The sequence below is a fragment of the Bombyx mandarina genome, chromosome 01 (assembly GCF_030267445.1).
Source record: "Bombyx mandarina strain Sakado chromosome 01, ASM3026744v2".
In the NCBI taxonomy this organism is placed as follows: Eukaryota; Metazoa; Arthropoda; class Insecta; order Lepidoptera; family Bombycidae; genus Bombyx; species Bombyx mandarina.
In genome coordinates, this window is record NC_143208.1 from 5,952,491 (window position 1) to 5,980,332 (window position 27,842).

The window sequence follows — 27,842 nt, forward strand, 5'->3', positions numbered from 1 at the left end:
ACTGGCAGTTGACATCGACTTGACAGTTGATGGACTTTAGATCGCATTCACAAATCACAATTCACAAAGCTCGCTCAACAAAGGCTGCCGTCGTATTTTGATTTCGGTTCACTTCTTTTATTTGCGTATCAAAATGAACTCCGCGCTTAATCCAGATGCACCTGAGTTTTATCCACACTTGGCGGCAGTCACACAGGTAAGTTTCTTAAGAAATTTATAAAATAATATATTGAAATTACAATACATGAGTTTTACAATCTTTGAATGAAGACATGTTTCGAATTCTTTTTTTATTTTAATTAATATCTCCTACAATTTACCTAGTTTGTTTTGTATTTAAATATAATTACAACATTCATTGAACAAAACGTGTTCCCTACGAAATAGATTAGATTTGACAGACGTCCTACAAAAACAATATACCTTTCACGTGTTGAACTCATCGTGTGTTAGTTTGAAGTTGAAAGTGTTAAAGATGATAGATTTCATTCAGAATTATTTCTTAAAGTGCTTTGTTTCCATAATACGATTCAAGTTTATTTAATAAGATGGCAATCATAGTTTACCAAAAATACTATGTAACTTTATTAACTTAATAATTAGCAATAAACACATTTGTTTCAAATTAAGTTCATTGTTCATCTTACATCACTCCACTCTCCAAATAAATGTAAATTTTAGAAAAAATAAAATAATTTGGTATTATTGGTTGGTCCACTGTTTGTGTTGGTATTAGGTTGATTAATTTGTAAACACACATTTTTGACAAAAAGTAAACTTAAAAATATATAGATACATACATAATCATGTTAGATCAACAGCTTTAAGATAGCCCAAAAGCATAGTTATTTTCCTTAAAGATTATTGTAGATCAGGTGTGTTTCATCTAAAGGTTCTAATTGTCTATACTTTATATCATTAACCCATAACTATACCTACTTATATAACCAATAATTAGTTTCTTTCACTAAGTTAGTCAACATTATTGAGTCTTTGTATTTAGAAAAAGCTGAGTAATCAAGATGAACTGGCCAGCAATAATCTAGAAATACAGTTGGAACTGCCTTTTGACCACATTAATGCTGAGGTATTTTATATAAAACAGTGTTCTTCTCATCTAAATGGATTTTTTCTCCTACCGACTCTGAAAGTTCGGTTTTTGTCCCCCTGTACAGGGAAGAAAGTCTAACTTTTTCTCCCTGGGTACTGACAAGTGCGCATGTGCGTTAGTGTCTACGTCTGCTCTCACACACCTAAAATTCTCCACCATTGTGCTCGGGGAATTTGCTGTTGTGCGTGTGTAAAAGTGAAATAAACAAAACACAATAAAATTTAATAGTGAAGTATTAAACAAAGATGAGTTCTTATTCAATTAGTTGTAGTTTATTTAAAAATTAAAAAAAACAGTTAAATTGTTTTATTATGAGTGCCCCCGCCAGGGCTTCTCCCCTGAACCACTACTCGGGTGTTAAGTTTTTTACAATGTCGAACTTTCGGCCTGGTAGGAGAAAAATAGTATGTGCACCGCGGGAAAAAAATAGGACATCTCATCCTGCGTGTTTGCCACGCAATTTAACACGAGAGAGGAAATGTCCAACTTTCCTCCCTTGGTGCACAATGTACTATTATATTATATATTTATTTATTTACTTACTAATTGCCTTTTTCATACAATATTTTGTTATTTTGAAGCTTTAATGAATGCACATTTCAGTTAAAAAAAAATCATATCTCACATTAATTAATTCTTATGTTGGCATTTTTTTCTTTATTTTATTAGTCATGTGATCAGTCATAAAACTGTAAGCAGATATATGTAGAGCTGTAAGTTTAAAATTCCAGCCATTGCTAGCGTTAAAGCACTACAAATTTTGCACATATACACTGAATGAAAAAAAATCACCTAGATAATCCAAAAGAACCAAAAACAATGCCCAATACCACAGCTACTAATAAGATCCATAGATGCAATATTATATGTTTTGTTACTAACTTATGAATTCCTCATTTTTACTAATTGTTTTTGGTGTTTTTTTTTTGTTTTTTTATATGTTTGTAATACTATAATATTGCCAATAATGCAAAAACTATTATAAATTAGTGTAAAAACATGAATGAAAATATGAATTCATAGCAGTGTATCAGACTAATATGCTATGGTGTCACAATATACATAAATTTGGTGTGTACAAAAGTTTAGCAGATAAAATCTTTAGCCTGGCAATCCAGAATTAGCCTGCACTGAATATTATCATCAAAACTATTAAAAGGCTGATTCTGCTAATAATTAAATGAGAACTTTTCTAGAAGAAACCTGTCTTTCTATTTTCTGTGACAGTTAGAATGATAATAAAATAATATACAAATATACTTTATAAAAACATAATAAACTAAACCTGTATAAATTGTTTCTTTATTCTTTATTGTACACACAATTAATATAATACAATAATTGCGAAAAGTTATAAAATGACGAGCTTAACTCAACAATTGAGTTATCTACCAGCTAACCGTTCTTAAAGAGGGAGAGCTTTATATAAGTGGGTAGAAGAGTACAATCTAATCAATTTACTTATTGATACAATACACAATAATAATAATATGAAATAAAAAAAACATTAACACATTATATATCAGACTATATACATACACAATTATACACATTAATAACATAAACATATATGTACATATATAATGAAATACATAAAATAAATACATAATAGGGAAAGTCTTTTCGTATTATAGTATGAATGAACTTGTAATAAAATCTCTTTGGCCTGGCTGGTTTTTGGATCATTAAAAGTTTAAATTTTAAAGAAGATAATTCCAAATTAAAATTAGGAAAACGTGTGATTTTTATTTATTTTTCGTACTGTCAAGATGAGTGAATCTAAAGAAGAAAGTCGATACATTTTAAAATTTTACTAAAAAAAAGGTAGAAATGCAACGCAACCCCTGGAAAAAAATATGCGATGTTTATGGGCCTAGTGCAGTGTCTGTGAGAGTCGCACAAATTTGGTTTAGCCGTTTTCAATCCGGAAATTTCGATGTCAAAGATGCACGTAGCTCTGGTCGCTCTATTACGAATAAAATGGATGCCATTTTTTAAAAAGTGAGCAAGAACGGTATATCAGTAGTTACGACGTAGCTGAAGAACTGGGGATTGACCACAAAATAGTTTTGGCGCATTTGAAAAAAACTGGGTACACAAAAAAACTCGATATTTGAGTACCTCACAAACTTACTGAAAGAAATTAACGAACCGTGTACTCATTTGTGATTCTTTATTACGACGAGATCATTTATAATCTAGCAACTTTATTTGTATTTGTGTATTTTTAAGATTTTTCTTTAAGAATCGATTTCATTTAAAGCCTCTGTTACGAAAACTTGATGAATTGTAAAACCGATAAAACAATATGCATTATGTTTTAGAATAGGAGACTTTAAAATTAATCACGTTTATTGTTTAATCTCGCGTTTGTGGTTTTAAATTTATTGTTTCTGACTTTTCGAATACTTTAGTTTTTGTAGTCACGAGCAACAAGTTCGTCGACAATTGAATAATATGCTAACTACCGTCAAATAGTCTAAAAAAAAATCTCTTGACATTTACGTTTCGATAGGGTAAAAAGTGTTACTAAAATACCTAATGAGCAACGTGTCTAAGAAAGCTAATGATTTTTTGTTTTAATTCCATTGTAAAAGTGTTTTTATGAACTGGCTGGCCCGTCAGACTTCGTAGTGCCTCAATCGATAAATAAAAGACCTAAACTTTTGTATAAAATAAACTTAAAACAAACAAAAGGAATCCGTACGACGGGGGACACATTAAAAGGAAAAACAAAATTGTTATTTTTATTTAATTCCGAGTATTTTCATATTTATCTACCTTTGAAACCTTCTCTGGACTTCTACGAATAGTTCAAGACCAAAGTTAGCCAAATCGTTACAACTGTTTTCGAGTTTTAGCGAGACTAACGAACAGCAATTCCTTTTTATATATATTAGGAATTAGGATATAATTAAAATGGTTTAAAATTATGATAACTTTGTCTTCGGGTTGTACTGTCAAAATGTCGTCTACATATTATTTTTAATGTTTTATAGAAAATTTCATTATAGCGCAATACTCAAATGGCGAAACGTTCGATCGAGAATGCGAGATCAAACCCTGAAGTATTTTTTAATAAAGTCCTTGACTCGTGATCCCCAGAAAATACAAATAGATTTTATCGCAAACACCTGAACATATCCATTTGTATCTGTATTACCTATCCAATTTTCATAGTCCGTCGATGGCGCTAATTTTATTTTATATATGAGCACATCGTTTTAAAATTATATGCCTGGAGGCCTTTATTTTAACGGTGATAATGGAATATTTCAAAATTAAATAGCATCTCGCAACATAGTAATAAATATATGCACCTGACAATAGATGGCAGCATTTGTATTATTTATGTAACATGAAATCCGAGTAATGTTTTATCGAATCAATATACATAAAATAAATGTATATGCATGCTTTCAGTATAATATTACTTGATTCACCTCCTTTGCCTGTTGCACATTTAATGACCATAGCATTTAGTTTTTGCTTTTCTCTATCCTTATTGTAGATTTAAGTCAATGTGCAAAAGTGGAGTTATATCGAGTGTGTAGTTCTTTGTATGAATAAAGATGGATCGGGAACATTGTTCAATGAATCTACAGACCCATAGACACAGCCCACTGAGTTTCTCGCCGAATCTTCTCAGTGGGTCGCGTTTCTGATCCGGTGGTAGATTCTGCGAAGCACTGCTCTTGCTAAGACCAGTGTTAGCAACATACCCGGTTTGAGCCCTGTGAGCTCACCTACACGTCAAGGAGAAGCTGAAATAGCCTCTCAATCAGCATAGGTAGGAAAAAAAAGAATCTACTGAATGCACACAGCAAAAGACTGGTCGCTGTGATTGATCCTAGGAGAAGGCCTATATCCAGCACAGGATGTCACTCGAAATTGAATAAATTTTATCATAAAACAATTGCATACGTTAATAATTATTCATGCAATATTTATTTTCAGCTTTTCCTATCAAAGGTTTTATAAAAGTGTCAGAAATTAAGATGACTTATCATCTTAAAATTTGATTGCTACTCTTTGTTTTTTATAAGGCCGTTCACGGTCACACGACCCAGCGGGCGTTTCGTAGTTTAGGAATTTCAGAATACACAATGTAATGCGCTCCCCACCTTGAGACACAGGATCGAAGAATTCAATTGTAATAAATGTGTTTTCTACCGTCCCGACTGAATTATGTGTGAAGGCAGCTGCTATAGTGGCGGTACCTATCTCTGTAGGTTCACCACACGATCGCTATATATGTGTCTTATGTTATTACGTGGATTGAGAAATGACAATCTTTGCAGGAAGGATATAGAAGTGTTAACAAGACAATAAAGTCGTCAAATCAACTGCCGATGAGCTCTTCGTATGATTTATTTAAAACATATCCAGAATTTAATGAAATTTCAAATCAGATCAGCCAAAATGTTGCTCAACAGTCAAACGAACTGATTGGCACTGAACAACCGGCCGTGAAGCTGAAGTGGTAAGTGATAATTTAAAAATTAAATAAATGTAAGTACATTATAAATGGAACGCACGTGAACGCAGATACGTACGTGTTTTGTTTGCTAGAGCACATTTTTGCTGCAGTCTGTATTAATTTGATCGTTATACTAGTTATATATCGCTGAAGTTGTTTTACTCATAAATTATTATTTACTTAGACTTATTACTTAGAAGTCGTGGTCTAAAGCAGTGATTCGCAACCTTTTTTTTGTTGCGGCACATATTTAACGATTTCAAAATTTGGCGGCACACAAAAAAAAGATAAAAATTATTTACTTACTACAACACACTGCATAAATAGTTTATCAAAAAAATTTAATATACGAAATAAACTAAAATATAGTATAATTTTTTTTTGCGGATTTAAATATATATTCATGTTTAAAATATTTTTCTTTTAAAATGATATAATTTAATAATATTAACATTATTATATAATCGCAAAATTTGGCGGCACACTTTAGAAATTTGACGGCACACAAAAGTGCCGCGTAACAGTGGTTGAGAATCAGTGGTCTAAGGAAAGGACGAGAAACACGCGGCCCGCCAAGCATTTCTAAAATTGAATTTATTTTATCTGCTTTCTCCCATCAATTCGTTTTTCTGTTCTTTTCTTGTTTGTTTTTAACAAAGTTTCGTAACCTATTAATAAGAGTTAAACTAAGTGCAGCCCTCCAAAAAAAAAAAAAATTAAATTGGCCCATTGATTGAAAAGTTTGCTCACCCTTTGTCTAAAGGATAAGACGTCTAGTGTACTCGTATCAAGCAATTGCCATTTGCAAGCACGATTTCTTTAAGGGAGTGTATACTTAACACGTGTTCACGAACGATTCCAACGTTGAAGGTGTGCATGAACATCGTGTAATAAAAATCAAACCGGCAAAATTTATAAATTTTTGTAATCTGTGGTACTAGTGATAGGCAGATAGCACAATTTTAAGCCCGCATGGGTGGATACAAATCAAATCAAATCAAAATCAATTTTTTTTTATTCAACATAAATGAAAGTACATACTTGTTGAACGTCAAAAAGAACTACCGCCAATTCACAAAAACTAGCCTCCGTCCTGAGAACTGGCAAGAAACTCAGCGGGCATGTCTTTTTTTTATTTTAGATTTTTTTTTTTTTATATTACATTTTTTTAAATATTAATTTTTACAATGAATATTATAACGTAACGATTATTGCAATAATACCATCGTCCTGTCCATTTTTGCCTCAAGCAGTCAAGATGAATTCCGATTTGAAGTATAGGACAGCCTTTATACGACATAAGTTAGACTTCAAGCTCATGTACCATGATTGGTGCCGGCATTCTAGTGGTAACGCTTATAACACACGGGAACCACTTAAGCGGGGAGCTCATTCACGCACTTACTCTATAAAAATGTGTATCATTACTGGTGGTAGGATCTCTTGAGAGTCGGCGCGGGTAGGTACAACCACCCTGCCTATTTCTGCCGTGAAGTAGTAATGCGTTTCAGTTTGAAGGGTGGGGCAGCTGTTGTAACCATACTTGAGACCTTAGAACTTATATCTCAAGGTGGGTGGCGCATTTACGTTGTAGTTGTCTATGGGCTCCAGTAACCACTTAACACCAGGTGGGCTGTGAGCTCGTCCACTCACCTAAGCAATAAAAATAACAATAATATGTTTATGCTATAATTCATTATTATTTTATATATTTTTTAAATCAGATTGGTGACGTTTAATGATCAGTTTTTTTTACCTTTAATACTTTAATTATTAGTAGGGAATACTAATTTTATATTAATTCAATAAAGTATGAACGTAAATAGTCTCTCAGATATAATTTGTATGTCAATCTGTTTTCCAAAAAGACGGATTTTGTGAATAGTTCTACTATTTGAAAATGAAAAATTTAATTAATTGCACAGGTGTTCGTTGACATAGATTTATTCAGAGAAATGCTTTGAAATAGGTAAATCAATATTAAATACAAGTCGCACTTGCAGTTGTTGCGTTATCTCTTGATCGCAAATGCAAAATTAAATCCAAAGATATAATATTGGCAGTCGAGTTTCAGAGCCAAAAGGCAACGGAACTTTTTTAATTTCGTTCAGTTCGTATAATGCGTTTTTTTGTTTTATTTTTTAAATTTTTATTGCTTAGATGGTTGGACGAGCTCACATCCCACCTGGTGTTAAGTGGTTACGGGAGCCCATAGACATCTACAACGTAAATGTGCCACCCATCTTGAGATGGTCTCAGTATAGTTACAACGGCTACCTCACCCTTCAAACCGAAACGCATTACTGCTTAACGGCAGAAATAGGCGGGGTGGTGGTACCTACCCGTGCAGACTCACAAGAGGTCCTACCACCAGTAATATTTGTCCAGCTTACTAGTACCTTACATATCGGATTGACCTATTTATTTATATTTTAACTAGTGAGGATTTCACAAGCAACATAGAGAAACTTGCTGATGTAAACGACAGCTTATTGGACAGGATTAATATTAGCATTGATACAGTGAGCGGTGAGAACTTACCCAGTGAGGCATTCGCGAGCGGTCTCAATGATAATTCTTCTCATAACTCATCGCCTTGGAATAAGCCTGTCATTTCTGAAAAGAAGGTAACATATTTGTTCATTTGTTGAAACACCTGACTAACTATAAATCTCTAACGATATTTAACTTCTGAACGAGGTTCAATTGCTTACCCTTTCCCGTAATTAATGATTTCAATGAACAGGCTTTAAAGGCTTTATTCGTCCACAGATGGGATCAACTATATTCATCGGAGCTAAAAACATTCCGCGTCCGCAGCTTACTTTCAAAGATACAATTGATAATTCTGAGAATTTGTGGGTGCCCAAAATTTCAGACAAACCAAACAACATCAAACCTTTGGCTTTAAACATTTTGTATACCGAGAAGGGCGAAGCTGTTGGGTGAGCTGAATTAATTGCATTATATTTTTAAATTGTTTTTATTATTATTATCAAATTACTTTAAAATATATAACTGCGTTATATTTTTAAATTGTTTTTATTATTATTAACAAATTACTTTAAAATATATTATAAACTGTTATGTTTATGCTGTTATGTATATGTAAATCACATGGAAAACAAAATATGATATAAGATAAAAACAATTTTTTTTTCGTGATTTTCACATAGATTGCGTTCCAATACAGCTTATCCGATTAATTTGACACTTGCTGCAGTTGTCATTTTCTTGGTTAGATTATTATATCTCCGGTAGACTATAATCTTAATTCAATTAATGAGTATGATGTAATAAAAGTAAAATCTATTTCGGATACATTAACTTAACTGGGAGGTTCAATCTCGATTCCTTATTGTTTGGGCCGTTCAATTGCCGTCAGTCCTGCATAAATAAGAAAGCAGGGTCCGGCCACTTTATTCCAACACTTGCAGAGGAGTGCAATGCAATATAAATAGGTTTTCCCCCTATCCCATCGAGCCACAGGGAGTCTGGCATGTTCACTACTCTACTTGCTTTATTCGGCACATCTCATCAACCTAAGGCTTTGGAATATCCACCCAGGATCTGGTCTCCCATGACATCTGTGACTCTTCATCCTCATCGTAACCAAATATATTGCTGTGAGGTATATATGTGAGGGATCCTTCCACAATCTATATATTATTACGTGAAGCAAAAACTTTGTACCCCTTTTTATGAAATTTGCGCCTACGGAGGAGTATGAAATTTCCCACTCTTATTGAGAGTACCTATAGAGAAGGAGTGCAGAATGTTAATATTTTTTTAATGCATAAAAAATAAATTTAATGAATAAAAAACATTACATACACACTACCATGTATTTGACACTCACGCTAACGCATGGATCCTATTTGTTTAATGTCAAACATTTTTTATTGCTTATAGTCTGTGGTCAAATTGAGTATAGATTTAATATTGTTTGTCTTTATTAATGTTTGTCAAAAGTGTAGTAGTCTTGGCGAAAGCTGTGATTATAGAAGTATCTATAAATAAAAAATCTTTGAAAATAGAATCTTAATAATGGTGAAACTTATAATTTCAATTAATTATAGTCGAAATTCGACTACCGGGGGACCACTAGTATACACAATGATGTAATCATTAAAACGATAATAAAAATTTGTAACAGATATGAGCATCCATACCAAATGGAGTTGGACATGTATAACCCTCCGTCGCAGTTCATCGATCCCGATCCGGAGCCTCCCATGTTTCCACCCCCTCTGGAGGAAACGAAATTCACTTACATAGATATAGAATCGAAGCTAGACGAGTTGGTTGAACACCTTATGGCCGTCGAACAAATTGCTGTAGATGTAGAACATCATTCCTATAGGACCTATCAGGGTACGCTTTCGTCTTAATTATAAATACAATGCAGATTATTGTAGAACAAAATGGTTTTAGATCTATCGATTATGATTTAACATTTTTAAGTTGGTATTTTTTGTTTTGCTTATTCAAATTCAAATTCAAAATCATTTATTTCAACTTAGATGTCAGCATAACACACTTGTTGAATGTCAAAATATAAATAACAATGTTAACTCTACCACCGGTTCTAAAAAGAGCCACAGTCCTGAGAAGAACCGGCGAAACAAACTCAGCGGGTTTTTTTTTTGTGTTTTTCTCAAATATTTTCTTTTTTTTAAATAAGTAAAAATATTTACAATAAACGAAAAAAACAAGTCAAAAATATAATCTCTCTATTGTTACATCTTTACGTTATAAACAGTTTATATTTAATTTTAGGCATAACGTGCCTCATTCAAATATCAACTGATGAAGGAGGAGACTTTATCATTGACGCTCTCGCTGTAAGGGAACACATACATAAACTGAATGTCGTCTTCACTGACCCTAAGAAACTAAAGGTAAGTAAATAATAATAAATAAGTAAATATTTACTAACAATCACGCCACGTTAACTGGTCCCGTGCTAAGTTCGTAAATAACTTGTGTTATAGGTACCAGATAACGGAAATAAATGTAAGATTTTTATTATACACATACATAATATATTTAATATACGTCCATAAAAACTATGAACTGAAAAAAACATTTTATATTTATCATACAAATATTTTCCCTTGGTGGGATTGGAACCCGCGGCCCCCTTGTGTTGTGACCATGTCACTTACCACTACACCAGACGGCCGTTGTGAATGAAGACTCTGGCTTGGGAAATGCTATTTCTGTTGTATGAACGGAAATGGATATATTTTTTGTTTTTAGTTATCCCTTATTTTTATGGAGTACGATGTATGTTTCTTATTTAGTTATCAGCAAAACATTGGTTCCTTTGGAAATTTAATGAAATTCAATCTGATGTGTTCAACGCTTTGGATAATTGGAACCTATAGGAAAATTTTAAGATCTTTTAGATCGGAATTAGAGAAAGGCAAATATGTTGGACGATTTTAATTAATAGAATGTTATGTTATGTTAATATGTTGATATATAATATTTTATAAATAATACTGTTCTACATATAAAATATATTAATATGGTACAGGAGCATACTCGTAAGAGAGATACAGATAAGTCTATGTTTTGTAAGAAGTCTTTGCGAGTATAGATGTTCTTATAGTTAAATGCAGATAACTAATTAAATGTTTGCTGCCTTGTGGTGCTATAGAAATCAACGAACGTTCAAAGAATCAAGTAAAAAAACATAATTAATGATTAAAAACAACTCCTCACTTAAGACTTTACTTTAAGAATTTCTAAGAAAAATAGTTGCGAACTATTTTTTTCTTCTTTTTCTTTTATCTCATTAAAAAGTTATTTAGTTATCAAGTTGTTTTCGCTTCGTTTGTGAACGTTTCAAATGGGAAAATAACGAGTTTCTTGTTTGGTGTTGTTGAGAAAAATTAAATAGTTTAGAAACATTTCTGTTTTGCCTTGAGGAGTTCGTTTGGAACAAAGTTTATCAGACGCGCGATTTCATTCGATAAACTTCAGGTAGAGTAGCGATTGTCATCGTCTATAGGTTAAATTGATTTCATCCGTATATACGGCGTATATACTTATATAAGGCGCCCTAAATAAATATTGGAATCACAGATCCATGTATACATAACGACATCGGAGTCTCAAACGTGCTGTTGGAGCACTAACAAGCCTGCGATTATCCAATAAACGGGGTAACGCTGCACTGTGGAGTAATCGTTTCCCGCTGACCTGACATCTAAATTGTATAAATGCAACTACCCATGTCCTCGTCTAAAATAGCACACGTGATTTTAGTTACTGCATATAAATAATATTCGATACTGTGTGCGTAGTGCGAGTTTTTTTGACGTTCTCGATAGCGTAAAAGTTAACTCCAATTTGTATGGAGCCGGAACGTTTGGCCACGTTAGCCGCTAGGGGTGCTATTCCAACTGCATGTCATTTCGAGTTAACTTTTACGCTATCGAGAACGTTAAAAAAACTCACACTAAGCACACAGATTATTTCCGATCGCCGAGCCTCGTGCCGATTCTGATTGGCGTTGAAATTGTATTCCGAATAAATGGTAAAGCTATTACGATCGACAGAGCCTGTAATATGGTATAAAAAAAGACCACTGATCGATTTTGATTAATTTAATAAATCGATTCACGGACCTCTGATGTGTTTAGTACATAAAACTTAAATTTACGCATTTCTATTATTCGATACTGTTATTGACTTGATGAGGGTCACATTCATTATTAAGGGGTTTGCGTTTCTTGATAAATGGGTTATTCGATTTGTATTTTGCAGGATTTTCGTGCTTTTAGGAAATTTAGTAACATTATGTCGTGTTGAAATTCGATACCTAGGTACTATATAAACTTTTGAAAGGACGGGGCTTATCACGTTTGGTCTTATAATAAAATTTCGTTATTTTCGGTGGTTAAGCTTTAGCAATTTTGTATTTAAAATTATAGTTTTCGATTTGAACCGTTCGCCTGTAAATAACGTAATCGTACATTATTTTTTACCGGCGTGATTTGTGGACTAGCTCATGGACTCCCCAGTATTAAGAGTCCTCGATCAGGACCACTGAATATCTCCGTCCACTTTGATGGTAATAGCTATGCATTGGATTGCGATGAACTGTTAAGGGTGAACTATAGGAAGTCATGAAACCGTTGCGCTTCGGATAAAACTGCTTCACAACATATTTCAATAGGCGGCTGTAGGTGAAAAGGTGAAAAGCGTTGGCTAGGAAAAAAAACCATAAATTGGTACAAGAGGTAAATTAGTGGGTAGTTTGAAGTTGTAAAATCCATTCGTATATATCTATCTTCTATCTCTATATATAAAAATGAATTGCTGTTCGTTAGTCCGGCTAAAACTCAAGAACGGCTGAACCGATTTGGTTAATTTTGGTCTTGAATTATTTGTGGAAGTCTAGAGAAGGTTTAAAAGGTAGGTAAATATGAAAATGCTTGGAATTAAATAAAAATAACAATTTCGTTTTCCTTCGATGTGTCCCCCGTCGGACGGATTCCTTTTGTTTGTTTTAAGTTTATTTTGTATAAAAGTTTAAGTCTTTTATTTATCGATTGATGCACTACGAAGTCTGCCGGGCCAGCTAGTTTATAATAGATTTATCACTAGAAATTTTAAAGTAAATGTTTGTTTAGGTGTTCCACGGTGCCGATAGCGATGTTCTTTGGCTTCAACGTGATTTCGGCGTGTATTTGGTGGGTCTTTTCGACACATACCACGCAGCCAAGTCACTAGGTCTGCCCGCGCTTTCGCTCAAATTCCTTTTGATGAAGTATTGCGGCGTCGACACCGATAAAACGTGAGTACCTACATTTGTATATTTTTATCCGGACGTATGAGCAATGTTGTGTTTTAAAATCGATGCCTCCAATGAAGACTTTTTTTTTTTTTTTCGTGGGAAATCCTCGTGGACTACCTCCGCCTGGGGAAAGGCGGAGGGGCCGTGCCGGACTCCTACCGGCTAAAACCACCCCGGTGTCCACCCATACGTGCGCGCAGGGCCGCGGGAATCCAAATTCTTCCGCAGCTCCAATGAACACTACGCTAACTCCAAATTCGTAGATTTACAGGAGGAGCGTTTAAATGAAAAAAGTTGATAAAATCTTTATTATTGCAGATATATTTATGGTTTTTTTGTGTAACTAGCTGATTTACTCTTGTTTCGAACCCCATCAATAATGATTAATTGTAATACTTTTAGCATAGTTGAGCGATTTGTGTGAAAAACGAAAATTTCAAAATTTTGAGTTAGAGTTAATTAGTTTCTATATAATTCGACGCTTGAAAGGCAAACGTGACTAAGCGACAGTGACTGCTTTGTACATAAATGATAGGCACTAAATATATTCGATGCGCAAAAAATATATATTTCTAGGTCTATTAAAATAATTTCAATCCTACAGCTAGATTCGTTAAAATTAATTTTTTTCAGGTATATCAACTTTAAATTAGTCTACTGTAAAGTTTACGCATTGTCGCTTAGTCATGTTTGCCTTTCAAGCGTCGATGTCTAAATCTCTTATAGTTTGAAAGTTAAATTTGGTCACTTTGCTTTATATAGCGCTAATTGTATTGTATGAACATTCATTCGTATATTTTCTAAAAAATATATGATACCTTGTCCTGAAAGTAAACCACCCAATTCAATCGAGCTGTGATTGTGTGATTATCGATAGCGATACTTCGCCATAAATTTAGCAATTGATTTTTATACATTAAATTAAATTAATTTATTAAAATTATTACATTAAATTTAAAATCTTTTTTCACTATCAAACATCGCCTTTTTGTATTGTAGTAAAAATGAAGCGTCTATTTCGAAAAGAAGTAAACACAGTCGCGCCAATCCCCAAGGTAACTTGATTATTTTCCAATCTCCTCGCGGCTTCTGAAAATTTCCTTGTTAGCTATTCGTAATATTTTTTTCTCCTTCGCGTCCATTTCCGCTCTGCTTGTTTGCTTATGGTAAATAATATTTTATATAAATATAAATATCGCGAAACATGTCAGACAATGCATGAATTGGAACCTCATTTAACGAACGTGTTAGTATGCACTATGGTACAAAATCTGTGTAAACTAACCCCTGTTTAATACATTAAACAAGATTTCTTTCTAAATAAAAAATTAAAACTGCAATATTCCCGTATCGCTGATCAGAGCTTATCGATAGCTAATAGTTACGTCTAATCGGACCTTAGACTAGAGGGCTTGAATCCAGTTGAATATACTCGGGATTGTTAGTTGCAAATAAGTGTGTAATTCGTTCGGGATGTAGCGAATTTGCCGGATTAGCTGACGATGATAAACGGATCAAGCTACAATTGCAATGTAGCAGATGTTTGATATTGTGGTTTTTGTTTTCGTTAATCGACAAATAGTGTTGTTGCAAATAATGCAAATTAAAATGATTGCGACTTTGATTCTGAGAATATGGAGGAAGAGTGCAGAATGTTAATATTTTTTTTTAATTATGCCTTAATAATACATTAAATCTTTACAAAACACATTACACACACTACCGTGTATTTGACACACACACCTATATATATACTCTTTTACTGTCAAACCTTTGTTAAGTCTGTAGTCAAATTGAGAATAGAATAATATTGTTTATCTTTAAACAATAGTTATCTTTTAACTTATTTGTCTATAGTGTAGTCTTAGCGAAATCTATGATTATAGAAGATTAACAATAGAACCATAATAATGTTCAAAGTTATAATTTAAATTCATTATAGTCGAATTTCGATTACTGCGGGACCACTAGTACATATTATTATACCTTGATCGTGGAAGTCATGCGCGAGAATTGGTTTATTTGCTTTCAATTGTGTATATCAATAACTGTTGTTCCATTTTTGAAAACGTTGAAGTGTTCAAGCGTTCTGCATTCGCGGCAAAAATGGCAGCGTAGTTCTTTCTCAGCAATGGACTAGTTAGGGTTTTTGTGTGCGTATGCTGTCTTTTTGTGACGCAGATCTCTGTTCGAGTTGTGTTTTTCTATTTGACTAACAATTAGCAAAATGAGCTTATTTTCTTACTTACTGGTGGTAGGACTTCTTGTGATTCCGCACGGGTAGGTACCACCACCCCGCCTATTTTTGCCGTGAAGCAGTAATGCGTTTCGGTTTGAAGGGTAGGGCAGCCGTTGTAACCATACTGAGATCTTAGAACTTATATCTCAAGGTGGGTTGCGCATTTACGTTGTAGATGTCCATGGGCTCCAGTAACCACTTACCACCAGCTGGACTGTGAACTCGTCCACCCATCTAAGCAATAAAAAAAATTCATTATCATTAGCTTGAATACGTGAACTTAAATTAATTCTGTCGCTGACTCTCATCCCGGATTGATATATTTTTTTAATGGTATATTCTAAATCGGATTTAACTCGTACATTTTTAATTATAAAGGGATATGTAATGGCTCACTTTATGTCCCTTGCATTAGGATTTTAAAAAATTTAAGAACTTTATATACATTTTTATTGGATAGGTTTTAATAATGCTTGTTTCAAATAAAGTAACAAAACGATATTTCGTGATATTAGGGTACAAGTAAACCTGGCATTCTATTTTTTTAATTTTATTTTATTTATAACTTCTTATACTAGAAAGTATACAGGCGGACTTAATGCCATAGGCATTCTCTAACAGTCTACATTAGGGGAGTGCAGAGATGAAGCTTGTGTGATGAAGTGTGAAGTCTATTCTTTCATTCTTCTCGTTAAGACATTAAATTCACAGGCTTCTGTTACATTATTAACCGACTTCAAAAAGGAGGAGGTTCAAATTTTTTTTTACGTTTGTTACCTCATAGCTTTTGACTGAGTGAATCGATTTTGATGATTCTTTTTTTATTAGAAAGCTGACGCTTCCCGTGTGGTCCCATTTCAATGTAGTTCAGTTCTGATAATGGTATCCATGAGAAAACCATGTAAGTCTTAAATTTGCATTAAGTACGTGCGCGACAAATAGATGAATAACTCAATATCACGCCAACCGATTTCAATGATTATTATTTTTAGTGTACATTAATTTGTTTTGGAATATCTTTTTTTTTCTATTTGAAGTCGGTTTTTGTTAAAGCATGTCTATTTACAATTACTTTTAAATAGACGATAGAAAATTTGAGAACCTCATTAGTTAATACGTACTGATATTCGAAATGTGCACGTATTAAAGAATGAAACCGTTATCATTCATTACAAGGTCGTACAAATATGTCGCACCGCGACTCGATCGTAGGGACAAGTTTTGTATTAAATTAAATTATTCGAAGGCTAAATAAAGATTGCAATTGAATTCTTCAAGTTGTAATTTTCGGACCGCGTCACTTAAAAGCGTCATTTTTTTTTTTTTTAATGTTGTTTCAACGAAATTTTTCATGTTTTCCAAGAGCGAAGCTGTCTGTGCCTTCTGTATGTTTTTTTAATCTGTTCGCGTTTTGTTTTTTCGTTTTAGAAGACAATGAATATTTGTACTCGTGTGTATATTAAACCTGAAATAGATTGTTTGGCTGTTAGTTACTAATTTTGAAATAAAATATTTGGCACGTAATTAAGCTACGGTCAGAAATAGACTTAGATTGAATTCCGATTCATTTTACGTTTTCTTTAGTTACTCTACCGTCAATTAAAAATGCAAATTTTAAATCGCTGCAAGGCCTGACATTCGCGTGCGCTCCTGAAATATTACACGGTTTGCGTAGCTTTAGGAAAAAGCACAGAATGCGGTGGGCACGTAACCGTTATAAGTTACGACGATGCGGCTATGACATCGCGGTCTTTTTGCTTATAAAACCAGTGACCCACCATTCCGCTTATTTATATCGCGAAGAAGTCTTTCTTTCTATAGTTAGAAGAGTGTGACAACCGCTTACAACATAATTGAAACTTCGATCTTATACCTCTAAGTGAGTGGACGCATTTACGTTGTGACGTCTTTAGTTACTAACCACTTAATACAAAGTGGATCGTGCTTTCTTTAACCGAAACACCTGTAAAAGACCGTAGCATTACCATAGATTACTGGTGGTAGAACGTCTTGTGAGTGCGCACGGTAAGGTATCACCACCCTGCCTATTTCTGCCGTGAAACAGTAATGCGTGGAGCAACGGTTGTACTGTTAAAACTGAGACTCTAAAACTCATATCTCAAAGTAGGTTAGCCGTATTACGTTGTAGATGTCTATGGGCCGTGAGCTAGTACACACATCTAAATAATAAAAAAGGGCAGGGGGTCGTAAGACATCTTTTATCGGACTTTTAAGCATATTTCTATACTTTAGCAGTTTTAAGCATCGTTGTCACGCATATTGGTATCGCAGTACGTAGGTATTTTGCAAACAAGGCAAACCTTATTATACATTTATGTTGGAATCTATCTGTTCAATGTGTACATCACATTTCTACAGAATATAGGAGATTTCACAGTACAACTGCCATATTAATTAGTTTTACTGTAGTCTTAAGTTTTGGAACGCTGCTGTTGATATGTAATTCAGTCTGCCGGAATCTATTAACCTACATGAGAACGCGCTTCCCGAGTTGAATGATCAGTGTTTCTTAAACGTCATTTCCAGTATTTTTGTTACTGGTTTTGAGATTCCATGTTTTAACGTAGATGGAACTAGACATGTTGCTCGATTGCAAATGAAGGAGTTCAATTGTTGCAATACTAATATTACCTGATACCTCAATGTAGGTCGCGGCATTGACGTTGTAGATGTCTATGGACTCCGGTAATTTAACATCAGGTGGGCCGTTAGCATGTTCAACTAACAAGCTACAAAAAAACAATTGTCTACAGGTATCGTCTGGCGGACTGGCGCATTCGTCCGCTTCCGGACGTGTTGATCAAGTACGCTCGCATGGATACGCACTATCTTTTGTACGTTTGGCGCGTTATGAAGAATCAAATAATCGAGAAGAATGCTGGGCAAACGAATATGCTACTGTCGGTCTTCGAGGACAGCCGTCAGACTTGCGCCTCTGTTAGTATATAAGTTTATTTAAAGATTTTTAGCGTTTAGCGTTTAGGAATTAATTAAACACCATAATTGACGCTTTGAATTTTAATGTTCATCAAACTGTTTTAAAATTTCAGAATAAATATTCCACAAAACGTTGGCTGTACAGAATATTGCGTTGTCAATAATCATTAATCATTGTAATGTTTGTGAATTTTAATTTAGAAAGCGTTTTTTGCAGTTGACATTCATTGAACTTATTGATATCAGAAAAACGGCCACTTAATTACGAAAATATTAAGTACAAATACCGATTATGTCATACTAGTGGTAGGACCTCTTGTGAGTCCGCGCGGGTAGGTACCGCCCTGACTATTTCTGCCGTGAAGCAGTAATGCGTTTCGGTTTGAAGGGTGGGGCAGCCGTTGTAACTATACTTGAGACCTTAGAATTTATATCTCAAGGCGGGTGGCGCATTTACGTTGTAGATCTCTATGGGCTCCAGTAACCGCTTAACACCAGGCGGGCTGTGAGCTCGTCCACCCATCTAAGCAACAAAGAAAAAAAAAGAAAAATGTTATTGTGAAAATATCATTTCTATATTTTTGTTACTTTAGACATACAATAAAGAGGTGATTCACGACGAGAGCCACATACCATTATACATACGTTCGAAGAAGAATTTCGATAATCAGCAAATGGCGGCACTAAAGATGCTCTACAAATGGAGAGACTCGCAGGCGCGGCAACTGGACGAAAGCACCACGTAAGTCTTAACACAATAATGAAACGAAAAACTACGTACCTACATAACTGTGTTCTTAAAATTGCATTGCATTCTATTCCGTGTTTACACTACAATGAATTTAAAATAATGTAAATACAACACAAAAAAAAAAAAGCTATTCTGCTCTATTTAAAATAATTAATTAACGGCTTTTTAATTGCGAACATTTTACGCTAGACGTATCCAAGACGTGATTTGAGAAAGCCAGGACGCTCCAGGACCTAAAAATTAATAAGAAAATTTATACAATGACATGTAACAAGACGTTAAAGCAAGTTAGTATACTCAAAACAGTAACTTATTTATTATTATGTCAGTATTATTTTTCTCATTGCATCATCTAGATTCTTTAGATCGAAAATCCCGACAAAAAAAAAACTAGCGATCCATTGAACGTTTAAGTTTTATACAAGTAAATGTTTACTTTAAATTTTTGTTTTCTTTTTAGTTTTACTTCTAATAAACTATTAAGGTCTTCTGCTGCGGCTGCATTCTAAGGTACGATAACCATTACGTGAAGGAGAAAAGAATGAAAAAAAATAAAAATTATAAAAAAAACACCACCGTTTTTACTGTTCTAGCGTAGATCGGTAGATAATCGTGAATCGCTGACGTCACATTCGAAATACAATATCGGTTATCATACCCCTAAACTGATGCCAAGATATTAGCGAATACGGCTATGTCTGAGTGGGCTCGCAGTGGGAGCAAAAACACCAATAATTAACCAATAGGCGTTAGGGTTCTACAGTTGCATGACATTATCTTTCGTTTCTACCCGAAAAGGCGAGAATACACACGTCCGTAGCTTGCACAATAGTATACCATCTCCATGCACGTACCAATGGCCGTAATGTGTATTTGTTAAATGGCGTGCCCAAAGCTGATAATTAGATTGCTTAACGTTTCATTTTTGACATGCAAGACGTGGTTGAGGCACTTAAATATAATAATATTAACATCGAAAGGCCCGTGTGAATGGTCACAGCTATAGACATGTCAGTAGCCGGTAAGCTCCGTCCGTGAAGCTTGTATCGATGAATTTTTGCAACCGAATTAATGTCGCCGTTAAAAGGCTTATTTTTAGCGCGAAAAAAATCAATAGATAAATTTAATCCATATATATGTATCAAATAGAAAATGGTGATTTTTCTTTACGAGTTTGGCCACGTTGGTGGACCCTCAACTTCCAATCGGGAAATTCATTACAGATCGAAAATCGACATATAATAATTTAAACCAAAACACTTATGTCTCATGATTGTTTCTGTTTTTATTGCATTATTAATGAATAAGTGATAGGCGACGTCAGAAGAGTAAAGCCACATGTTTTAGGGAGATGAAATTTTTAACTCATCCGTGAACTTTTTTTATTGATCAGAACAAAAAAAAAAACGCGCTGTCTATTGCATGCGAATTTTTTGTCGGGAAATTGTTATTCTTGTTCGTATAGCATGTGTATTCTCTCCGTAAGGCTTTCGTTTATTTATTATTGTAAAACACATGTCCCTATTCATCTTCATCGTAATTATTGGGTATCATTTAGGTCAATAATTCTCTCGAGGATGTGTTTGTGATTATATCATTACGCTTCCCTATTACTGCGGAGCAGAGTTCATCCATGTTTAGGAAGTTGCGCTCGTGTGTAATGCGTTTTCCAAGTTTTGCAAAGTACCCACCCTCAGAATCCGGGTGAACCTTTCTCCGTAGTTGATTTTCCGAGCACTCCTCTCATACTAGCTTGGCTGTTCTGTGGTCTCTGGTATAGCGGACGTCCTAGAGCAGAGGTCGGCAAAGTGCGGCACTTTGAACTCTTGAGTGTGGCTCTAGCACAAATATCCTACGGGCTCACCCGGCTTCTAATATTATCCGGCTGTGGACGAAAAACCCGGTTAATAGTACGCACGGTCATTTAATATCAGCACACCTGACTGATGTCGATTATTATATATATTAATCGAAGAATTATACAATATAGCATTTATCTTATGAATTGCAATAATAATTTATTACAAAAAAATGTATTACATATTTCAAGAAAAATATACCTTTTTAATATTAAATAATTCTTATGCATTTATTATAAATGAAATTATTAACACAAACTATATGTATGTATATTGTTGAAAATTGATTTTTATATGTGAGTGTATTTAAAAATGGCTGTAAATTTTGTAATGAATTTCAAAAAATTATAATAAATGTTTACTAACTACATTTACAAACAGATTTGGCTCTAAATTTTTTTTAAATCCTTTTAATTCGCATATTTGAGGCTCTTTGGCTAACAAGTTTGCCGACCACTGTCCTAGAGAAAATAAATGAGCTAATAATACTTACGTCCGTAACGTAAGAATGGTCTGCGTTCGTGGATTACTCATGTTGTTAACGCGCAGGTACCTTCTGCCGAACCACATGCTGCTATCGCTCTCCGAGAACCTGCCGCGCGAGCTACAAGGTGTCAACGCTTGCTGCGATCCGATGCCGCCATTCGTCAAACAGAATGTGATAACCATCCATCGTATGATCTTATCGGTCAGTTTTTTAATCTCAATTAAAAAAATTGGTGGCTGGCTACGTGATAAACGCTATTCGCTTAAAATTTAACGATAGATATTTCTATATAGGACGAACGTTGAAATGTTGCTTGCGGAAACCGATTTCTGTTTCGAGTTTTATATATATCGACGCTTGAAAGACAAACGTGACTAAACGAGAATGCGTGAACTTTACAGTAGACTAATTTAAAGTTGAAATACCTGAAAACAAAATTTATTTTAACGAATCCAGCTGTAGTAGAATCTAGCTAGTAGCTGTAGGATTGAAATGATTTTAATAGACCTAGAAATATATATTTTTTGCGCATCGATTATGGTTATTGCCTATCATTTATGTACAAAGCAGTTATTGTCGCTTTGGTTTTCAAGCTTCGATATGTATTTTCAATTGATTTTTTTGAATTGTATTGCATCGAATTTTTTTACGTTATTTTCTTACGTTTCCAGATTGGATTTTTTCCTTCTTTTATTTTGGTTGGGATTAATATGGTTTTGGTAAAAAGTATACGAAGACAGAAAGAGCCTTGATTATTTCTTAATGTATTTTTAATGTTATTTTCATAATTTGTAATTATCAACCTGTATAACAGACGCCACTAATGAGGTTACATGAGGTTACATCATGCATGTAACAAAGGGAAAAGACTAGTGGATATAATTGTGATGCAAAAATAAAAAAAATAACAAAACATATTAACAATGGATATTAGATACGTCAGGGCGTTTTTTTACTGAGCTACTGTCTCAACAGGGTGAACGGCTACAAATTGTATATACAATAAATACAATACAATATGTATATAATAATACATATATAGACAATGTTGTGAGCAATAACGAACGACGCTACTGTGTTAACGTGCTCACGGCAAATTGGCTATGCGGTACGGTACGCCTATTATGAAAATGTTAAATTTAATTAAAATCATATTTAGTTGTCTAGGATATATAGACTACTATAATATTATTTTACTGCACGTTTTGTGTTAAAAATTAATCACAATAACCGAAAAATTGTTACAGTTTGACTAAATTTCTAGGTTTTTTTTTAAATGACTATAATTTCCAAACTGCATGGGATAATTTTTTTTTCTGAATGATGGTTACAATCAATTCTGTCACCCCGTTTCGGCTTGACGTTGAGTTCTGGGATACCCTGTATATACAGTTATAAACCATTCGCAACATTGAATATGAATAAAACATAAAATAAATTCCTCAAATCGTGTATAATGTATGTACTAACATTTTAATTAACATGCAACATTGACGTTTCCTTAAAATTTGTCACTAGCATACAAATAAAATCTCTGGTTAGTCTATATTGCGATCGCGTTACCTTAATACACCATTTTGATTTTTAAACTTAATAAGTTTTGGCAATCCGGTTAGGTCGGTTGATAGAATTAGATTTGATGAGTGAATATTTTATACCTATTAACACCTTGACTGCTGTGTAGGTCTCCTGTGCCCTACGTGGCGCCCTGAAGTAATTATGTCGATTTCTCTCTTCGGTCGATTTACTAAGGCGCCAGAATATCTAGTAGACTCTGGGAAAGACGAACCTGAAGATGTTGAAAATCGAATCTATTTCAAAGAGACCTCAAATACTAAAGGATACGTTAACAAACAAAAGAAGACAAAGTAACGCAATCCAGACAGATGCCTTAGTAACAGAAATCGACATAATTTTAAGCAGCGGCTTGGCTCTGCCCCTGGCGTTGCTGAAGTCCATGGGCGACGGTAACCACTCACCATCAGGTGGGCCGTATGCTCGTCTGCCTACAAGGGCAAAAAAAAAGTGTTTGTGTGTGTGCAAGTCACACACGGTAGAAGTATATCTTATAAATAAGATATAGATGTACTGACTATCCCACTATATAGGAGCATATATATGGACAACGTTTAGTAGACGATAGTGGGGATACTACGAAGAGTCGCACAAAGATGAGACCGAGAACGTCTAAGGTGTTCTATCTCATTCTCTCGCCGGCTGAATACTATACATTTATGTGTTTGTGTCTCTATGGACTTATTTTTTCGTTTCATTCAGTTTGAAATCACAACGATACTAAAGAAGTTTCACTTCAAGAAGTTAAAAAAAATCTTCAGTTCGCCGCGTAGGGCACCGGTGACCTACACGGCAGTCAAAGGGTTAAATATTATACTTTATCATAAGCAGTAAAGCCAATATTTTTTGTTTAGTTTCAATTATGGTTCTGATATGTTCTGACATGTGTTGTAATTTATTATTTTAGTGTCGCGAATTGCCGAAGGACGCTCAGATATTCCACATACCGTCCGGCATAAGGAACATGATGAACGCCGGGATAGAGCAAATACATTATGAAATGCACGACCTCGATCACGAAACGGAATATCGGTATTTATTCAACTTAAATCTTTCAGAAAATTAATCGATGGAAATCGAAAGTAAATCGATTAGTTTGTAAATGAATTCACTTTATAAATGTAAAAATATTATTGGACGCACCAGTTTATCTGACAATTCTTTTGTTATCTTTTTTTTATGGCTTATATTGTTGGACAAGCTCACGGCTCATCTGGTGTTAAGTGGTTACCAGAACTACAGACATCTACAACGCATTCACCTTGAGATATGAGTTCTAAGGTCTCAGTATAGTTACAACGGCTGCCCCACCCTTCAAACCGAAACGCATTACTGCTTCACGGCAGAAATAGGCGGGGCAGCGGTACCTACCCGCGCGGACTTACAAGACGTCCTACCATCAGTAAATTATGGTTTGATTGTTACAATGTTTCTGGTTTAGTGTGACGCTAATAACAATATGTATGTTAGTATGCTACTGGATTGAAGATTAAGAAAAATAAATAAATAATAGTTTAAAAACATAAAAAAAAATACGCTTTTATAGAAAATCCAACTAAAAAATAGAAAATAAATTTTAATAAATTTGAATTAAAAACAGTGTAAGAAAAAATGATTTATTGTAAAAAAGCATACGCTTTTTTAGTTGTTCAATTTATTCATTTTTTTTAAATTTTGAATTGTCATCGGTCCTTAATAAGTATACCAAATTTCGAGTTAATCCGACGTTTTGAAGGGGGTCAAAATCATGTTCAAAGATTCCGTTACATGCTAACATACATACGTCTGAAGCTAATAAAAGCGTATTAATATGAATACATTTACTGTGTTGGTAATTTATTGGCAGTCTGCACAGGTAGCTGATAGCTTTCTGCTTAATTCTGCCGCAAAACAATGGGCTTTCCAGTTTAAGGCAACGGTTGCAAAGACTTCGAACTCTTGTCTCAATTTACGTTGTAATGTTCGAGCAAAGACTACACCGGTTGTAGAGAATTAAAAAAAGAAAATGTGACCACAAAAACTATCGAGCATTTAAAAGGATTATTTAAAGTTTAGTTGAAATTGTAAAACTTGTTATAGTCGTTATTTATTTTTCATCTTCCAGCGAGGAACAGAAGTCGAATGTCGAACAAGTTAATTACTGTCTAACCGTCACCACCAAAATTACTTCGAAGTTTAATCCCGAAGTCGAGGCATTTATACCGGCATCAATGATGTTTCCAGAAGGGACCATTGTAAGTTTTACTCGGATTATATTTAATAGAGATGATTCGTGATGCGTCGTGGGTAATATGGCTGTTAAATTCAAATGGAAAATGGATTTCGTATCTCGAATTGCAAACAATCAATAAATAAATTAATTTTCTGATTAGGTATCCGCATTGAATGCTGACGCCGAAATGTTCGTTCCGCCGTATTCTAGATACGTGAACTACAGGACTCTTGCTCAGGTAAATAAAAAATTATATATATATTTATTAGCTGGCCCGGCAAACGTTGTTTTGCCATATAAATTATTTCTAGGAAAGATAAATTACCTAGATTAAAGGAGGATGAAAGGCGATTGCATGCAGCAGTTGCGATGGATGTGTGGAGTAACGAGAATGGGTAGAATACGGAATGAATATGTTAGAGGAAGTCTGAAAGTGGTACCTGTGACAGAGAAGCTGAGGAGTGCGCGTTTGGGATGGAATGGACATGTGATGAGACGAAATGAAAATGAGGTTGGTAAGAGAGTGTTAACTATGAATGTGGAAGGATATAGAGGAAGAGGTAGACCTAAGAATAAATGGATGGATTGCGTGAAAGACGATATGTGTAAGAGGGGAGTGAACGAAGAAATCGTATATGATAGAAGGGTATGGAAGGAGAAAACATGTTGCGCCGAACCCAGGTGACTGGGAGAAGAGCAGGATAATGATGATGATAAATAACCTAGAGAATAACCTAGACTGCAGCGCCATCTGCCGGGCTGATTTGTGAATCTAAACCATCCAGGGTGCCACCTAAACGCATACAAAAAAATCATTCAAATTGGTCCAGCCGTTTAGGAGGAGTTCAGTGGCAAACACACGCACAGAGGAAATATATATATATATATATAAAGAAGATACATATGAATTTTAATATTATATATATATTTTGTATTTTCTTTCTTCTTTCTATTACTTTCGGTCAAATTCGACTATAATCACAGAAGGATTCTCTTTATGCATTTCTCTTTTGTTTTCATGTTAACGTTTTTTTTCTGTGAGCGTAAAAAAAATATATGTTTCCAATTATTTGTATGGATGAACACTAAATCTCTTTAATAACGACTAAACAAAAATTTAAAATCGATTGACAAGCTTAAGAGAAAATAATACTTAACAGCGTTATTCTTGCTTATGTGTGCATAAATATGTACTCATACAATACAGAAATGAATGAAGACAATATTTATTGGCCATATCAATACATACATATGTAGAATGAAAGGTGTATTTTTTGCATATCAAAAGTTTCAACTAGCTTTTTTTTTGTAATATTGTTGTATTTGTTCTAAAATTGAGTATGTACATACATTTAGGTTTATTTAGAATCGTAAAACAGTTTCAATGAATATAATTACGATATTTTGTTGCATTTCCTGTGCGGCATTGTAGCATTATGAATTTAAAAATAGACTTGAGGCACGCCCCGAAGTCTGAAAACTGCAACATTCTCTTAAATTATTTGGAAAACACACGAACTAGTATCAGATTATACGAAAACACTAAAGACCTTTTTACTAAAAATAAGAACGTTATTTTGTATTAATATTCTAAATCACTACATAGTATAAAACAAAGTCGCTTTCCCTGTCCCTATATCCCTACGTATGCTTAAATCTTTAAAACTACGCAACGGATTTTGATGCGGTTTTTTTTTATAGATAAGTGATTGAAGAGGAAGGTTTATATGTATAATAACATACATTAAATAGTGGAGAAATCAATAATAAATTACAGTTTCTGAAGTGAAGCGAGGGCGGGTCGCTAGTAATAATATACAAAGTAAACGTGCCGCGTTAGCTTCTGTTTGTATGACTGATCTCAAACGTTTTATGTGTTAGCAAAATAAAGACATTGAACGTTATTCGCAGGAGGAAATAGCCAAAGATATCAAAGAAATGGAAGCCAAAGTGGCGGCCATCAGTCAGGGAAACGAGCTGATCGAGGAGGAGGTTCTGCAGAAGCTGCAAAAGGCGCAGTCGCACATCGAGCACGATAAGACGAGTGTCGCTCCTCAAGCCGCCGCCGCTAATGACTCCGAGCCCGATACGAAAACGGCCCAACGGAAACGAAAAATCGTCACCGAAAACGCAGAGGAACAAAATGTAGGGCGGGCCCACAAAAACGAACATGTTCCGAAAAAAATTGATGTCGCGAAAAAGGAGGTCACCGCCGGTTACCAGTACCAGAACGCGACCTACGACAAGTTCTACAACGTAACCAACAATACTAAGCAGATAAAGGGCAAAAAGTCGAAGAAACAAAACGTGAACGATTAATCGCTAAGTGCAACGTATTAAAAACCCATTTATGGTGATTC

General features: G+C 34.4%; 1 protein-coding gene across 2 annotated transcripts; it reads left to right on the plus strand.

Annotated features, from left to right (window-relative positions):
• Window positions 1-4: 4 nt before the first annotated feature.
• Rrp6 (exosome component Rrp6) lies at window positions 5-27,839 on the plus strand. 2 transcript variants are annotated; one of them, XM_028176377.2, is made up of 15 exons: window positions 45-196; window positions 1,004-1,087; window positions 5,413-5,594; window positions 8,032-8,218; window positions 8,364-8,536; window positions 9,748-9,965; window positions 10,371-10,492; window positions 13,238-13,401; window positions 18,415-18,598; window positions 19,192-19,340; window positions 21,758-21,896; window positions 24,178-24,302; window positions 25,375-25,504; window positions 25,643-25,720; window positions 27,394-27,839. In XM_028176377.2, exons 1-15 carry the CDS (start codon window positions 134-136, stop codon window positions 27,799-27,801), a joined length of 2,406 nt encoding a protein of 801 aa, XP_028032178.2. In that variant the 5' UTR covers window positions 45-133; the 3' UTR covers window positions 27,802-27,839. The 2 variants fall into 2 exon arrangements, with proteins under 2 accessions (XP_028032179.2, XP_028032178.2); XM_028176378.2 differs by lacking the exon at window positions 1,004-1,087 and having other exon boundaries at window positions 5-196.
• The last annotated feature ends 3 nt before the right edge of the window (window positions 27,840-27,842 follow it).

Coding starts and splice junctions, on each gene's coding strand:
- Rrp6 (XM_028176377.2), top strand. CDS start 134: ATGAACTCCGCGCTTAATCCAGATGCACCTGAGTTTTATCCACACTTG. Junction 8,219..8,363: donor CTGTCATTTCTGAAAAGAAG/GTAACATATTTG, acceptor ATTCGTCCACAG/ATGGGATCAACTATATTCAT. Junction 25,505..25,642: donor TGTTTCCAGAAGGGACCATT/GTAAGTTTTACT, acceptor TTTTCTGATTAG/GTATCCGCATTGAATGCTGA.